Source organism: Podarcis melisellensis, assembly GCF_964234715.1.
Source record: "Podarcis melisellensis genome assembly, chromosome: 6".
NCBI classification, from domain to species: Eukaryota; Metazoa; Chordata; class Lepidosauria; order Squamata; family Lacertidae; genus Podarcis; species Podarcis melisellensis.
In genome coordinates, this window is record NC_138538.1 from 87,145,927 (window position 1) to 87,164,062 (window position 18,136).

General features: G+C 45.8%; 1 protein-coding gene across 1 annotated transcript in view; it reads left to right on the plus strand.

Moving 5' to 3' along the window:
- NIBAN1 (niban apoptosis regulator 1) overlaps positions 1-18,136 on the plus strand; it is a 93,905-nt gene extending 75,769 nt beyond the window's left edge. The window contains exons 9-14 of the mRNA XM_081914815.1: positions 3,199-3,386; positions 5,566-5,727; positions 6,737-6,847; positions 10,783-10,890; positions 14,557-14,668; positions 15,455-18,136. Of these exons, the coding sequence (XP_081770941.1) occupies positions 3,199-3,386; positions 5,566-5,727; positions 6,737-6,847; positions 10,783-10,890; positions 14,557-14,668; positions 15,455-16,980 (2,207 nt within the window). The 3' untranslated portion in view covers positions 16,981-18,136. The remainder of the gene's footprint in view (positions 1-3,198; positions 3,387-5,565; positions 5,728-6,736; positions 6,848-10,782; positions 10,891-14,556; positions 14,669-15,454) is intronic.

Here is an 18,136-nt window from a genome sequence, read left to right on the forward strand (position 1 = left end):
TTTCTACTTCTCCTTTGACCACTATAGAGGAAAAATTAGCATGTGAAACTTTTTCTTGGCTTGGAGAAACTGTGATAAGGAGAAATTTACCTGTTACGTGTGAAGGTCACAGGAGTATAACTAGTAAAACTAGTTTGCAAACCTAAGATTTATGCTCTGGGCAAAAGCTTCGACATCTTGGCCCTGCTATTTCCAAATTTCCAATCCATGAACTGGTTAAGAATTGCTGCATCGTCATACTTTGGAGACACGGGAGTTGACAGCACGGTTCAGAGGCTTATCCTCAGAAAACTGCTTGACGTAGGGTATGCTCACGTGTAAAAATCTTTTTCCTTTGCCTTCTGGAAAGTATGTTACTCTATTGCAAGCTGGCAGGAAAGTGACACAATAAGCCTACAAGACAGGGCACATATTATTTTGGGGGGGTTTTCATTCAGGTGACCACATCAATAAAGGACAATGAATCTTGTGCTCACTTGCATTAATATGAACTAACTCCAAGAAAACATGTCTTTTACTTTCTGCTTATAATGTTTTCTTCCCCTTAAACTTTAGTTAGATAGTTATGAAACCCTCATTGTGCTGGTTGAATCCAAATCGGTGGTTTCTTCCTTGTATTATGGAAAGATAAAGTAGGACCACCTTTGTGCCTTTTAGTGAAAGGGCGTCCTTCTCCAGTTTTGTCCGGCATGTTGAATACACTACACATTTCATTTCCATTGTATAATGTGTGTGAGGGCACAAACGTCACTTAGAATTCCCAGTTGGTGATGGGTGTTGCCTATGTTACTGTTGATAGTAAAAATATATTAGTGACCTCATCTTTCAGTTCTTTCCGTAACCATTAGACATTTCCTTGTTGGGAGATTTCAGCTGAATTGAACTGGAGTACAGTTTACATGGTGTGGTCTAGAAGTATCCTTTGTTTTCACAGCAACAAGTCACCAAGGCTTAATAGGAACAGAACAGCCTCTGTATCTTGGACGTCTTGTTCAGGGGCGCCGACTTATAAAAAATATTGGGGGGGCGGGGGCCCATACCGACTTATAAAAAATATTGGGGGGGCCCAAGACCTCCAAACCGCTGCTGCTGGGGGAACGAAAGGGGCGAGCCCCGAGCTGCCCCGACCTTAAGTGAACCTGTGAGGGCCCGCCCTTTGCGGCAGCCGATTGGCTGACGCCAGCCCCGCGAGATTGTTGATGGGTCGAGAGCCCGCAACCCCACCCCCTCTCTAGATCGGGAGTGGCTTTGTTTTAACTCATTACTGAATGTATTTTAAAAGGTAACTATCGTCAAACAAGGAAAATAAAAAATACCAACATAATTTTGTGATTTTACAAAGCATAATATAACTAATAATTTTCTTAAATTATTGGGGGGGGGCAGAGCCCCCCCAAACAAATTTTTGAGGGGGCTCGGGCCCCCTCAGGCCCCATGGAGTCGGCGCCTATGGTCTTGTTTTGCCTTGATTCCCTGTACTTAAGAATAAACTAATCCATAGTTTTAATGCTTGCAACTTATTTTAAATTGGGCTGGCCAGTCAGAGATAAAAGCTACATTCTTGTTCATCAAAGGGAGTTGAGCAAGCCTAAATATGCCCAAGGGTTACCATAATTAGAAGAAGAAGAAGAGTTTGGATTTGATATCCCGCTTTATCACTACCCGAAGGAGTCTCAAAGCGGCTAACATTCTCCTTTCCCTTCCTCCCCCACAACAAACACTCTGTGAGGTGAGTGAGGCTGAGAGACTTCAGAGAAGTGTGACTAGCCCAAGGTCACCCAGCAGCTGCATGTGGAGGAGCGGGGAAGCGAACCCAGTTCACCAGATTACTAGTCTACCGCTCTTAACCACTACACCACACTGGCTTTTTTAAGTGTTAAAGCTCTGTGGAGCTGATACAGTGATAGCACACTGAGCTAAGAAATCAAGTGCTCCAGACTTTCACATCCGGTAAAAGAAACATTCAGAAATTTTGATTGCAGTATGAAGTTTACAAGTCGCATCTTACCTACATTGCTATTTTGCCGGTAGCCAATCAACTAGCTTGTTTTGCAAAACTACATGTATAATTCTCCTGTTCTCTTTACATCATGACTAAGAAACTGAATCAAGAGTGTCAGTCTAGGAAAGATCTGGTAGTTATCAGACTCTTTCCTCCCCTAGTCATGTTGAACAAGGATATTGTAAAATGCTTGTGTGCATGATGTGCAATATGCTTGTTTGTGTGAGAGTGTGCTTGATGCAGCCTTTTCTCAGAATGCATAGAGAGGCACTGTTCCAAGTCCAATGGAACAAGAGCTGCCCTTCTTGCCAGTGACTCCAGTGTCTGGATTGAGAGTCAAGAGTTACAACTGTACTTCACAGTACAGTCCTATTACTTTGATCCATAGAACACAATGGGAGACACTGCTAACTAAGCCAGACACAATCTGCATATTCTCACGATGTGCAGGATAAAGAAAAAGGTCTGTGTATCGATTAATCTGTCACTGATAAATGACTATATACAGTCGTACCTTGGGTTTGGAACAGCTTAGTTCCTGAACGTTTTGGCACCTGAACGCCGCAAACCTGGAAGTGACTGTTCCATTTTGCAAACTATTTTTGGAAGCCGAACATCTGATGGGGCTTCCGATTGGCTGCAGGAGCTTCCTGCAGCCAATGAAAAGCCACGCTTTGGTTTCTGAATGTTTTGGAAGTCAAATGGACTTTTGGAATGGATTCCGTTTGACTTCCAAGGTATGACTGTGTGTGTGTGTGTTTCTGTTTTACAATTTAAAATACTAATTTTACATCCTAAAGATATCAATGACTTCCCTTCTTCTCTTTCCATGGTTCATTTTACATATCATAAAATCCTTGCATATTTTCAGAAACTATACTATTCAGTATTCCATTATTACATCCATCATAACTTATTTACCCTGTTGAATTTATCTTAATGCTGCCAGCGTTTTCAGCTGTACACAGTTATTTTCCATAAATTCAATAAATGTTTTCCAATCTTCTTTAAACCTATGTTCTTCTTGTTCTCTTATTCTATATGTTAAGTCTGCGAGTTGTGCATATTCTGTTGACTTAAGTTGCCATTCTTCTTTAGTTCGGACCTCACTGATAAATGACTTTAGGTGTCCTTTGGATTTTGATAGTCTTTCTTGTCCTTGGAGCCTCTAACTCCGGCCTGCCTTAAACTTTCAGAGAGTATATATGAGCCCATGCAGACCTGTTGCGGCGAGAGCATCCAGCCTTTTCTGGCTTCCATCCTGGAGGAGCTCATGGGCCCAGTGAGCTCTGGCTTCAGCGAAGTCCGTCTTCTCTTTGAAAAAGAGGTCAACGAGATCAGCCAAAATTTCCAAGAGACAAATGACATTGCAAAGCTGAAAGAGGTATGATAGCCACGTGATGTGACCTTTGGTTCAGTCCCCACCTGTTCACCCAAAACAGTAACCTGTCTCACAGGATTCTTTTCAGGAGGAATAGGATAAGGGAATATTGCTGTCTGTCGAAGCCTAATGAACAAGGTTACAAATGCTAAGCTACAATCCATAAGCCGTAATTGTCATCTGTTTGTCTGCAGCCATTATCTTCCTACTCAAAGGCTCAGAAAGAGCCAATGTACATAATTGTAAAGGCTGCGGCAGTATATAGAGATTACTGCAATTGGAATTACAATTCTAAGATCATCTCAAAGTCATACTGTATATGGCATTTGTCCTGTAGCTTGCCCTTGGCAGTTTACATTTACAGAAAGCAAGTAGCTAGTTGGGAGCAATAATATTAACAACAACAACAACAACAACAACAACAACAACAACAACAACATATTAATACCCTGCCCATCTAGCTGGGTTTCCCCAGCCACTCTAGGCAGCTCCCAACAGAATATTAAAATGCAGTAAAACACCAGACATTAAAAACTTCCCTAAACAGGGCTGCCTTCAGATGTCTTCTAAAAGTCAGATCATTGTTTATTTCCTTGACATCTGATGGGAGGGCATTCCACAGGGCGGAAGCCACCACCGAGAAGGCCCTCTGCCTGGTTACCTGTAACCTCAACTCGCAGTGAGGGAACCGCCAGAAGGCCCTCAGCCCTGGACCTCAGTTTCTGGGCTGAATGATGGGGGTGGAGACGCTGTTTCGGGTATACTGAGCCGGATTAAGGTAGTGGCATCTGGGTAGAGGATCTTTCACCCTTTGCCACTGTTTTTGTCTTGGTCAGACTTGCTGTCACCATGTGCCTGCTGTTCACATTGGGAGGAAAGTTCCCTGTGGTGGCAAATTTGAAGTTTAGTTTGACGCTATGAGCCCCTTATCACTCAACTACTTAGCTCATTTGCACTATCCTTATGGCATCAATACAACTAACACAATGACAACTAGGTCAATAATGGATCAGTCGCATTATTGGTTGACCTATTCTATGGGGCCTACATTCTAAGAAGCCCAACACTGCCTTCTGTTGGCTGTTCGGTAATAATAATAAGAATAAGAATAATAATTTATTATTTATTATTTATACCCCATCCATCTGGCTGGGCTTCCCCAGTCACTCTGGGCGGCTTCCAAAAAAATATTAAAATACTGTAATACATCAAACATTAAAAGCTTCCCTAAACAGGGCTGCCTTCAGATGTCTTCTAAAAGTCTGGTAGTTGTTGTTCTCTTTGACATCTGGTGGGAGGGCGTTCCACAGGGAGGGCGCCACTACCGAGAAGGCCCTCTGACTGGTTCCCTGTAACATGGCTTCTCGCAGTGAGGGAACCGCCAGAAGGCCCTCGGTGCTGGACCTCAGTGTCCGGGTAGAACAATGGGGGTGGAGACGCTCCTTCAGGTATACTGGACCGAGGCCATTTAGGGCTTTAAAGGTCAGCACCAACACTTTGAATTGTGCTCGGAAATGTACTGGAAGCCAATGTAGATCTTTCAAGACCGGTGTTATATGGTCTCGGCAGCCGCTCTCAGTCACCAGTCTAGCTGCCGCGTTCTGGATTAATTGTAGTTTCCGGGTCACCTTCAAAGGTAGCCCCACATAGAGTGCATTGCAGTGGTCCAAGTGAGAGATAACTAGAGCATGCACCACTCTGGCGAGACAGTCCACAGGCAGGTAGGGTCTCAGCCTGCGTACCAGATGGAGCTGGTAAACAGCTGCCCTGGACACAGAATTGACCTGCGCCTCCATGGACAGCTGTGAGTCCAAAATGACTCCCAGGCTGCGCACCTGGTACTTCAGGAGCACAGTTACCCCATTCAGGACCAGGGAGTCTCCCACACCTGCCCGCCTCCTGTCCCCCAAAAACAGTACTTCTGTCTTGTCAGGATTCAACCTCAATCTGTTAGCCGCCATCCATCCTCCAACCGCCTCCAGACACCCAGACAGTCATTACCACTGGATCAGTCACTCATTACCACTGGATTCATTACCACACAGTCATTACGACTGGATCTTCAGGGTTCCTGAGCCATCAGTCCTTTGCCTAGGATAACACTCTTAGCCACTGCGTTTCACCAGCGCAAAGTAGTTGCATAAACATTACTGAAAACCTATGGATACTGTCTTCCTGACAGAACGTGAAGCACCTGACAAGCCTGCCATATGACTCTGTGAAAATGGAACCTTGCTATCTGAAAGTTGACTTCCTTCAAGAGCAACTCCAGGACCTCAAGAGCCGCTTCAAATTCTATGATATTGGCTTGGTTATTCAGATGACCCAGAATGTCATGCAGGAGGTAGTGTAAAATTCACATTTATTTTGACAGTCAGCCTAGTTTTTGGTCTTGGTGCGTGCACCCCTTATTGTTGTCAGTGGCTCAACACACATTCAGATTACTGGCCAATTGCCAGTGGGGTAGTATTGATTTCTAAGGCATTAAAGGTAAAGGGACCCCGACCATCAGGTCAAGTCGTGACCGACTCTGGGGTTGCGGCGCTCATCTCGCTTTATTGGCCGAGGGAGCTGGCGTACAGCTTCTGGGTCATGTGGCCAGCATGACTAAACTGCTTCTGGCGAACCAGAGCAGCGCACGGAAACGCCATTTACCTTCCCACCGGAGTGGTACCAATTTATCTACTTGCACTTTGACGTGCTTTCGAACTGCTAGTTGGCAGGAGCAGGGACCGAGCAACAGGAGCTCTCCCCGTCGCGGGAGTTTGAACCGCCGACCTTCTGATCGGCAAGTCCTGGGCTCTGTGGTTTAACCCACAGCGCCACCCGTGTCCCTACATTCTAAGGAGTTAAGCACTCCCAAATGCTATCTGGAAAACGGTTTGCCCCGTCAGAGCCAAACCAGCATTCTGACCAGCCGTCTCAGAAATCCAGATCTGGAGTGTGTGCCTTCTAAGCCAAGGTCCCTAAGCTCTTAGTTCAGTTACTGGAGCAGGAAGTGAAGAATATAGAAGTCACTGTTGTATCAGGCGAGGGAAGAAAGTCAAGCGAATGGAAACTATATCAGACCAGATTGATGCAAAGACTTCATGTTGCCTGCCCATCACAGGAGATGATGTCACTGTTCCCTTCTGTGCCTGAAGAGGATTCACAGAGGGTTGACAATAATCACCAGGCTAGATCCCATCCCCAGACCACGAGACTCCTGAATTAAGCCGTAGAGTCTCTGACAGAACCAAGATGATGATGTGTTGTTGCCAGAAGTGCCTTGAGGTTAATGTAGGTTCATCTTGGTGACTCTCGGAATTTTGCAGGCAAATAAATATGGCCTCTATCTCTCAATGTGTTTATAGCTTATGGAAAATGCTGTATATACCTTCGATCACCTGCTGAGTCTAAGTCATCATAGGGACGCGGCCAAAGTGTCAACAGCCATTGAGAAAGTCAAACTCCGTGTTCTTAAGGTATGCTGTTTATTTACTTATTCCCGTCCTCTGCAAGGGAAATCTAGGGGTGTAGTGTCTATTATAATTATATATAACACCACATTTAGACTTGTTAGACCAGTGGTTCGCAAAGGGTGTGGCAGGAGAGGATGGTAAGTGGGGTGGGAAGACACAAGGACAATCAAAGAGATATTTAAACATTTCAGGCTTGTTAATAATATATTTTGGGAATGAATCATGGTCTTATGTAGTTGTATTGTTTCATACTTTCAGTGCTCCCTCACTGCTCATATTATAAACATGTTCATATTATAAAGTAGTTGTGTTCTATGTTACAAATCAAGCACTGCTGGGGGTTGTTTCTTTTTGTTTTCCATTGTATTTGTTAACAGTTATGTAATGGTTCTAGGGGTTGCTCGTGCGTAAATCGGTGCAACACCTGGCTGGGTTGCCTGAGTGAACCTTTTCTGTCCAGACAGCCACTCACCCGTGGCTGTCTCAATCGCTGGCAGAATCCGTCAGTGGGCGTTTCTTGAACTTCTTCCAGCAAAGAAGCTCTTTGATGCCTAGTCTCCTCCTACTCTCCCTGCGCGGAAGCCTTCTGCGCAAGGAGGGTGTAGGCAGTGGAGGACTTATACTCTTTCCGCTGGTCCCTGGCAAGGAGTCATGGGACTGCCTCGCCAATTCCCCCATCTGCCCCCCTTCTCTACTGGTGCTATGCTGATTCTCTTCCCCAGAAGATGGGCTGCCTCTCCCCATCCCGGGATGCTCTCTGGGACCCCTCCAGAGCCCGCTCTCTCCCTCCGGCCCTGATGGCAGTTCCCTGACAAAAATTAGGCATCGCAAAACCAATTTTTTATTGTGGCCCGGACAAAAAAAGTTTGAGAACCACTGTATTACGACGCTTGTTACCTGGAGGTCTCCAAGCAGCTTCAAACATATGTTTGAAAAACACAAAACACTAAAAAAATGAACACCTCCGTGCAGAAACACAGATGATTATACACACACACACACACACACACACACACACAGAACAATCCCCGCAACCCCCTAGTAACGGCCTCAGGAAGATACGACAGCACACTTACAGTGTAAAAATAAATTATCATCTTGGTCTATCACAAGCCTAGGAGAAAAGGTACATTCCTTAAATTTTTATTAATGTATAGCCTGGACATGTGTTTCCATTTCCTAGCGTTGGTAAGGAGCTGCTGTGTGAAGGGACGCTGCCACTGAACCCCACTCCCAGTACCAGCACCCCTGCAGCTAGACCAAATAGTGCGGGGGGTTGTGAGGTCAGGGCTGTGAAGATGCACCAGCAAAACCAGGCTGGCTCTTTTGCATGTCAAGACCCCAAGGCCTCCCCTTATGTTGAATAATAACACCTGGACACAGTATTTTAGGTTAATGGGCAAATAAAGGCTACAACTTTATTGGTTACAGAATGTGAGTGGTATTGGCTTATTAGGCATTGGAATTGAATCGACTATACAGTAGTACCTTGGGTTAAGAACTTAATTCGTTCCAGAGGTCCGTTCTTAACCTGAAACTGTTCTTAACCTGAGGTACCACTTTAGCTAATGGGGCCTCCTGCTGCTGCGACGCAGGAAGCAAAGTTCTTAACCCGAGGTAATATTTCTGGGTTAGTGGAGTCTGTAACCTGGAGCATCTGTAACCTGAGGTACCACTGTATCTGACTCCTGACTGCCATGCAGGTAGTCCAGTAAGGGTTAACCACCAATAGGGGGAGCCCTGTTGATTTACATCAACTAAGAGCTCCCCCAGGGTCCCTGATGGGGTCATGGCATGGCCCTAGGCCCTAGCTGGGCTTCGGACAAGATCCACACCCCTGGATCCCTTTAACGGAATACCCTTAAAGTGGAGGGGCAGGTGATGGTCACAACCTCCCTTCCCCAGAACAAGGTTTTACCAATGCGCCAAACCTTTCAAAAGTCGTAACAATTGCTACGAGGTAGGCAAAAACTGAATGGCCAGTGCCAGTTTGCCAAGTGGAAAAAATCCTACCAGGCGCCCTGAACAGGTGACCAACTGAGGTCCATAGCAAGGCCATGATGTTGAACGCATGAAAAGAGGGCAGGAGAAGGAACAAGAAGGGATATCCTCTGGCGACTGCTTAAATGCGCTAAGCCACGCCCCTTGGCTGGCTGGGGTCCGTGATGCAACCAGGGACTCCCTGTGTGCAGGAGGCCATGTGGCCTGTCTGCAACACCGCCCCACAAGGAAGTGGAGCGGCCTTGCCAGTGCGTCCACACAGTTGCAATTTCAATGCTGCCCTGCCCCCGGCCAGGTCAGCTGTAGCGACGCAAATCCACCATGCCAGGCACTCCTGCCCAATGCTAAGAAATTGAAATACCGTACTTTTCTGTCTATTAGATGCCCCCGTGTATAAGGACACCCCCCCTATCTTGGGGGACTCAATTTTAAGAAAATGAGGGGAGATGGCCCAAAGTTGTTGAGCCTCGCCCCTCACGTAGCTGCGGAAAGGAAACACTGGCTAGATCATTTCCTGCGCGCAGGTAGGGAGTGTTTCCCTCACGCATCTGCATCGAGGGAAGTTGTGCTCCAGCCAGCCAGCTTGTTGGCCGGAGGGCAACTTTCCCTGATGCCGCTACGTGCGGGAAATGATCTAGGGAGGGGTTCCTTCACGCAGCGGCATCGGGGGAAGCTGCGCGCCGCTAGCCAGCGCCCCCGGATCGCTCCCTGCGCACAGCATGTCTGTCTATTGGACGACCCCAGTTTTTTGACATGATTTTCGTGTCAAAAAACCTCGTCCAATACACAGAAAAATACGGTAAGTGTTCATAAAGATAAAGGGACTCCTGACCATTAGGTCCAGTCGTGGCCGACTCTGGGGTTGCGGCGCTCATCTCGCTTTATTGGCCGAGGGAGCCGGCGTACAGCTTTGTGGCCAGCATGACTAAGCCGCTTCTGGTGAACCAGAGCAGCGCACGGAAACGTTGTTTACCTTCCTGCTGGAGTGGTACCTATTTATCTACTTGAACTTTGATGTGCTTTTGAACTGCTAGGTTGGCAGGAGCAGGGACTGAGCAACGGGAGCTCACCCCGTCGTGGGGATTCGAACTGCCGACCTTCTGATCGGCAAGTCCTAGGCTCTGTGGTTTAACCCATAGCGCCACCCGCGTCCCTAATGTTCCTAAAGTGTTCATAGTACATATTAATAGATATTCGGGGAAGAAATATCTTCAGTGGATCTGAAGGACTCTGCAACTCCGCTCCATCATACTGGCCAATCCTGCTATTATTGTTTGTCTCATTCTGAATGTAATCATGCAACAGCTCTAGCTCGGTTGCAAAAGAAGACACAATTTCTGTTGTTTTAATAGTGCGTGATAAGTTGTGCTTTCCTCCCCCCCCCCCCAGTTATTAAAAGGTCCCGAAGCCCTGTCCTTTGCGCCTTTCACCCTGCTGTAGCCATTTTGTAAATGTGTGAAGTTGGTGCATATCCAGTTGTTGATTGGAGTGAAAGCAAAAATTAATCTCAGGTTTTCTAATCTACAAGATTAGAAACAATCTGAAGGTAGAGTAAATGTAATAAAAAATGCACCAGATGCTTCTTATTTTATTAATAACACTTATGATAAGTGAGTCATGAGTGATAGAACAAGGAATCTTTTGAGGAGGTGTGTGTGTGTGTTCACTTCTTATACACACACAAACACATACATTTATTTTTAACATGTGGATTTTATAGATTGTGCACATTATACTTTGCAAGAACAAAAGAAGGGACTTGGTTAAAGCAACTGTTTCCAAAGAATTCCTGGAATAGTTTGAAAGGAAACTATAGATTGCCTTTGTGCACTGATTTTGGATGGGGTTTACTTGATTTTGTGCAGAAAGCTGGGAGACGTTTGCCAGCACATTCAGATCTCACAGCTGATTCTATTTATTTATTTTTAAATTGACAGCAATATGACTATGACAGCAGCACCGCCCGGAAAAAGATATTTCAGGATGCCTTGGTCCAAATCTCGTTGCCCACGCTTCAGCGGACATTGGCTTCAACGTGTAAGCCGGTAAGTTACAATACTTATGTTTGAATTGAAAGGAGAGGAAGGATACCGAAGCTACTGGGCTTATCATTGTGAGTGGGCATTTACTTCAGGGGCACAGTTACTCCATTCAGGACCAGGGAATCCTCCACACCTGCCCGCCTCCTGTCCCCCAAAAACAGTACTTCTGTCTTGTCAGGATTCAACCTCAATCTGTTAGCCGCCATCCATCCTCCCCAAAAAATATTACAATGTCTTTTAAATCACAGAATGGGCTTATGAAGCCTTGGTTATCCTCCTTTCTTGCTCTTGGAGCCAAAGAAATATATTCTGGATGCGTTTCTCAAAAACAGACAGTACCCTTTCCCTTTCTTGTTATGTACAGTACAGTTCGGCATAGTAAGTCATTGCTAGTGCATTTGTGGCAATGACTTCTATTACAAAACACAAGTGGTTGCAATCAGAAGAATGATCAGGGTGGGAAGATACTTTTGTAGTCTGGCACTGACCAACAACAGCGTGTAGGATGGAGAGGGGCAAGTGCGCCACACCCCAAACAGTATTCCTGACCACAGCCATACAAGCACACGAGTTTCACATTTTGACAATCCTTTATATTCTGTGGCCTCACGGGAGCTAAAAATGCAGGTGGCACTGTGCTCTAAACCACTGAGCCTCTTGGGCTTGCCGATCAGAAGGTTGGCAGTTTGAATCCCTGTGATGGGGTGAGCTCCCGTTGCTCTGTCTAGCTTCTGCCAACCTAGCAGTTTGAAAGCACGCCAGTGCAAGTAGATAAATAGGTACTGCTCTGGCGGGAAGGTAAATGGTGTTTCCCTGCACTCTGGTTTCTGTCACAGTGTTCCATTGCGCCAGAAGCGGTTTTGTCCTGCTGGCCACGTGACCTGGAAAGCTATCTGGGGACAAACGCCGGCTCCCTCAGCCTGAAAGTGAGATGAATGCTGCAACCCCATAGTTGCCTTTGACTGGACTTAACCATCCAGGGGTCCTTTACCTTTTTACCTTACTTCCTATGTAGTACTTACTTGGATGGAATTGCATACACCAAATATGTGGTAAACGTCTGCACATTTGGCCTAAAAAGTAGATACTAAAAATTATGGATTTCTGAAATCTGTGGCAGCATTTGTCTGGGAGTGGGCAGGTATCAATGTGCCTTGAAGCTACACAGAAAATACAAGAATTGCAGACAGCATCTTGTTTCACTAGGTGTGAGGACTATGACGGGAGCGCTAGCTTTGTTCCTCTTGCACACTCAAAACATGCACAATGACCGCTCCCCACATTGAATGGGGGGTGCCCTTTGCGTGGTCGCGTGCAGCCCCCCCTGGACCCTATCCAGCACCATTAGCACAGGCTTGGCTTTGCCTTCCCCAGGTGGGATACCTGGAGGTCTCCGCCTACCTCGGCCAGTTGCCCAATCCCGCCTGGGGAGGCGTTGCTAAGGTGATCAGGCCAGGTAGGGGGAGGGACCACCTGCCCACACAATAGGGGGAGGATCTTTGCACCCCATAGTCGCCTTTGAGTGGACTTAAATGTCCAGGGGTCCATTCCCTTTTCCATATTCTGTGACCAAACTGCACCAACTTTGGAAGATGTAGTGATTGATCCAAGGTTCGTTGGAGGTGGGAATCTTCACTGATCTAGACATAGATGAAGCCATATGAAAGGATAATATCATACACACATACATATGAGCCATTTTGGCATAATGATAAGCTGTGGGCAACACAGGAAATTGATTCAGTTGCATTTCCTCTTCCTTGCATTTCCCAATCTCCTTTGCATGGAGGGGTGCATAAGATCTGATTGAGTGAAAGCAGGAAGCACAAGAAGCACATATAAAATCATAGAATTTTAGAGTTGGAAGGGGACACAGAGGGTCATCTAATCCAACCCCCAGCATTGCAAGAACAACTACTTGAAATAAGCTCCATTGCCCTTCTTGAAATGCCGTATTTTTCACTCTATAAGATGCACCAGACCATAAGACGCACCTAGTTTTTGGAGGAGGAAAAAAAGAAAAAAAAATATTCTGAATCCCAGAAGCCGGAACAGCAAGAGGGATTGCTGCGCAGAGATCCCTCTCGCTGTTCTGGCTTCTGGGATAGCTGTGCAGCCTGCATTTGCTCCATAAGACGCACACACATTTCCCCTTACTTTTTAGGAGGGAAAAAAGTGTGTCTTATAGAGCGAAAAATACAGTAAGGTCTGTGAAAGGGTTTTAAAAGAGGCAGCCTGCTGCACAACACTGCTAGTCCACAAGGTGGCTTGATAGCTCAGTAGAGCACGAGACTCTTAATCTCAGGGTTGTGCATTTGAGCCCCATGTTGGGCATGGGATTCCTGCATTGCAGGGGCTCACCTAGGTAGCCCTTGGGGTCTCTTCCAACTCTACAACTCTGTGATTTTTACCTTTGAAAAGGTATTTCCTTAGTTAGCCGCTGTTTTGCATATTCCATGCCCCCCCTCCCACACATAATAGTCTTTGCGAAGGAGAATGTGTTCACAGTGGGTGTGTCTAATTTGCAGCAAGTACACGGCTTGGCGGGGGGTGGAAATGCCTGTCATTTCCCCTTGTGGACCTATCAGCTGAATTCTTTTTTAAAAAAATGTTCTTATTAGCAATTTCAACATAACAAATTATCAAATCATATCATATTCATTATTTCCCCCCTTTTTTCCCACCCACCTTAGACTTAGACCTTAGACTCCCTCCGAGACTTTCCTCAGCTCCTCTCTCTGATTTCTCAGCACATATTATTCTCGGCATGTTATGAAATTATAAATCTCCTTACATTATCTATCTACCATGTTATCAACCAATAAATTTGGTCAGCCATCAGCTGAATTCTGCCAGTATTGGTCCTTAGAGCAAAAATGGTAAGAAATAGATGCAGATGGTGTAGCTGTCTTTACAAAGGAGCCATGAAAGCAGCCAATAAGAGAGATGGAGAGAGTAGTTGTTAGTACAGACTTATCTCCAGGCTGAGGGACGCGGGTGGCGCTGTGGGTTAAACCACAGAGCCTAGGACTTGCTGATCAGAAGGTCAGCGGTTCAAATCCCCTCGATGGGGTGAGCTCCCGTTGCTTGGTCCCTGCTCCTGCCAACCTAGCAGTTCGAAAGCACCTCAAAGTGCAAGTAGATAAATAGGCACCACTCTGGCGGGAAGGTAAACAGTGTTTCCATGCGCTGCTCTTGTTCACCAGAAGCGGCTTAGTCATGCCGGCCACATGACCTGGAAGCTGCACGCCGGCTCCCTCGGCTAGTAAAGCGAGATGAGCGCCGCAACCCCAGAGTCGGTCACGACTGGACCTAATGGTCAGGGGTCCCTTTACCTTTACCTTATCTCCAGGTTATGTTCTTGAGCTAGTCTAGGGATTCTGTCCGTTTTGTTTGCTTTATATGCCAAATGATACCAGTTCTTCTTTTTTCTTTCCTCTCAAACCTGAGCCAGTGCTCTGGGTTTCTTGCCTAGTTGGAAAGAACTTTGCTCCCTTGGCTTGCTCACTGTTTCCTGAAAATCCCTCCCCTGCTCTCCCACTCCCTCTGAAATTTCTTTTGGCACAGACCTGGCTTGGGCCTCTTTCACACATACAGGAAGAACTCCTATTAGCTGCAGTCGGAACGTGGTCCTTTTTAATCCTCTTGACATTGTGTCTCACCACACAGGAGCTCCAGAAATACGAGCAGTTCATTTTTGCCGAACACAACAACGTGATCCAAGTCGAAAACGTCTACGAAGAGATTTTGCTGCAAACTTTGCTCGATGAAGCCCTCAAAGGTAACTTTGCTTTCTGTGACAAAACGATAATAATCCCGCGAAGTAAGAAACTGGCAGCCGCTTTCAAGATAGTAAGTTTGGCTTTACCCATTTAGTTTCATCTTAGATGGTGGTCTTCCTTAGATGTTTACTGACTCTACGGGTTCCACACACCCAAAAAAAACACACCCTCAAAGCTTTTACAGGGTTCGATGGTCTGCCCTACTGCTGAGCAGTTCTCGCCATTATAAAGTTTATCCTAATCTTTAGCTGAAATCTTGTTTCCTGTCATTTTTACCCATTGGTTCTACTCCTGCCCTCTGGAGCAACACAGAACGACTCTGCTCCATCTTCTAAGATGTCTTCCAGACCCTTAACCTTCCCCCTAACAGGCTGAACTTTTCAGGGGGTGGGGTGAAGACAGTCTGGGCTCCTGAAGCCATGCCTTATCACCCAGCCAATACCTGCCCCCTTGGTTCACCCACCCAGCGCTTGATGCCACCAAGCCCATGTCCCTGACCTATTTCTCGCAACCACATCCAGCAGGAGCCTTTGTGTTTCTTGCCCCCTTACCTCTGGTCTTGCCAGTCCACTCTGCCCTCTAGACTTAGCCAAGCTTATTCACGAGTGGGATTCAAGGACAGAAACCCAGCAAGATCAACAATTTATTTGGGAAGGGACAATCCCCACCTCCTGGGTTTTCTAGGATTGTGTGTCGTTTTCCTGCTTTCCTCTCTACCCTTACACATCCTTTGGCTGAATTTCTTTTCTCCCCACTTTTTTTGTTTTTGTTTATTTCCTGCTTAGTGATAAAAGAGGCTGCCCACTTGAAGAAACATAACCTTTATGAGGAAGTCCACTTGCCTTGTGAAAGTGTTTCCAGTCTGAGTGATCTAAAGACCCCTTCGGGATCAGCGCAAGCCAGCCCAGCTAGGAAGCCTTCCGTCAGCTTGATAGAGACACTGGCTACTGACGCTCAGAGTAATGAAGTGTTCGCCCCGGAAAAAATGGCTCAGGATGGATGCCACGAGGCTAGGAACAAAAGTGAAGAGAATTCCGGTACTCTACCTAGCATTCCTACTGGAGGAAGGGAAGAGAAGGTGGACCCACAGTTTCTCACTGTGGTAGAAACAAGTTTGGGTGGAAGCACAGAAAGTGAAAATAAGGTACCCGAGGAAGAGGAAAATCTTCCGGTTCTTGGAGGTGTGGATGAAATAAGAAGATTGCTGACTGTGACTGTTGAACTGCCAGCAGATCCTCCGTCTGAGAAGAAGGAACAAGTTCATGAAAGTGGGCTTCTAACGCCACAGGAACCTGCAGAAGCGAAGGATAAGGAAGAGGAAAGGAACGTAGAGGAATGTCAAACAGATGAGATGCATGAACCTTCTGAAGTGCGTTTTCCACCCAGCATAGAAGCTGCCGATACAAACACAACAGCTATTTCTCTTCCACCCAGTGAAGAAAGTGGTCCTATAAATGTGGCACGAATTTCTCTTCCACCCAGTGAAGAAGGGGATTATATAAACGTGACAAGAATTTCTCTTCCATCCAGTGAAGAAGGGGATTATATAAACGTGACAAGAATTTCTCTTCCACCCAGTGAGGAAGGGGACTATATAAACGTGACAAGTGTCTCTGGTGAAGGACGCTACATTACTCACCCGGATCCTTCCATGGTGTGTGAAGAACTAGGTCTTAGCCCAGGGGCAGAGTCTGAGACAAAGATCAGTGTATGGTACACGGATGTGAAGAGTGACAGCCCTGATGGCCAATCTCAAACAAAGCCAGATGCTGAAAGTGAAAAATCTGGCCAGAGGGAAGGAGACCTTTCCCCTCTTCCTCATGTCCCTATAGATGAGAAGTCACAGGTAGTACAACATGCTGAAATTAGAAAGCATGACCAGGAAAGAGAAGAACTTCCTTCTCTTCAGTCAGTCCCAGGGGATGACCATTTCCAAACAGGGCATTACGTTGAAGATCTAAGATCTGACTTGCCGGCAACAGAAGTCCCCTCTCTTCATTCTGTTCTGACCGAAGTGGATTCTCTCTCCTTCCCGGGCTGTTCTGCTGAAGCACAGGAGTCCATTTTGAATATTGCAAAGTTGGCAATAGCGTCAATAAATCTGCCAGTTTCTCCAGAAGCCAAAGAGACTGCAGGTAGTGATGCGGAGGTGTCAGTGAAGTTAGACTCCAAAGGCTTCAGCTCTGCTCAGGAAGAAGATTTGAAGCAAGCAAATGTGCCTTTGCCAAGTGCAGAAGATGCAGTCGAAGGGGAAAAAGACCGAAGGGGAGATACTGGGGGCAACTGCCCTGAGCCACAGTCTGAGAAATGAAAAAGGTTATCTTGGCTATCTAAAGCCCATCCTTGCAGGTTTTATGATCGGAGTACCCTTAAAATTAGAAGAGAGAGGTCTATTCAAACTCTCAAATCCTATTTGAGAGCACTCTTACGTGTTGAATCTCCAGCTTCTTGAGAATGCTGATAGTCTGAATCACCTTTCCTCTTCCACTTACTACTTCTTGTTCGTCGTTCGTTCCCACAACTTGGAAGCTGGCCTCCAAAGACTACTTGCTCTCACCAAAGTGGTGAAGACTTGAGTGACCTGTCAGCGACAGAACTCATTAAACATTTGAAATTGCTTTAAAACTGAGAATATATTCATTGAGGCCGATGACCCACGCACGGGAATGAGACCTGTAGCCAGGGGCCAGTAGAATTTACAAGGACCTGATAAAATCAAATAACCATTAAGGGAGAGTAAAAATCTGCATGAAACATGCTAAGAAGAAGACGCTGGGAAATCTCAAATGACGGGGTGAAACGATTTGCTTATTGGAATCTTGCACAACATAGTTGTGCATGTAGTTTTGACCTTTGATATAGCTGAATGATTGCATCTGTATTTAAAAGCTTGGGCAGATTTCCCACCCACCCGCCATTTGGCAGATACTTTGACAGTGGAGTGGTCTGATTCCATTCCTCATAGTTGTGGTTGCTATATTTAAAACTGCTAGAATAGTTGGGGCAGGTTTCTCTATCCTATTCTTCTGCACCTTTTGCAGAGCACTTTATACCTTCTTTCCAAAGAAAATGACAGATGTTTACAGTGACTGGTAACCCGTGTCTACAGCTAGGTGCTTTCGCCAGGGCCATTAAAAAAACCCAAAAATAAACCAATTTTTGTCTCAACAGTCTACGTTCTATACCAAGAAGAGCAGCATTATGAAAAATGCATATATTATGCAAACTAAGGAGATTTGCATATTTGTTACATTACATAATTTATTCCGATCCTTTTAGACATGGAAAATGTGCACGATGTCAGATCACCCCAATAAATGCCTTTGCTCTTATTGGTCACAATGCTGGAAGCCAGAAACACACGTCTTTCTTAAATGAGCAATTGAGTAGAAAATGGCCTGCACATTTTTTCTGGTACCTCTATAAATAAAAGGTCTGGAGATTTACATTTTTATTTTTTTTAAAAA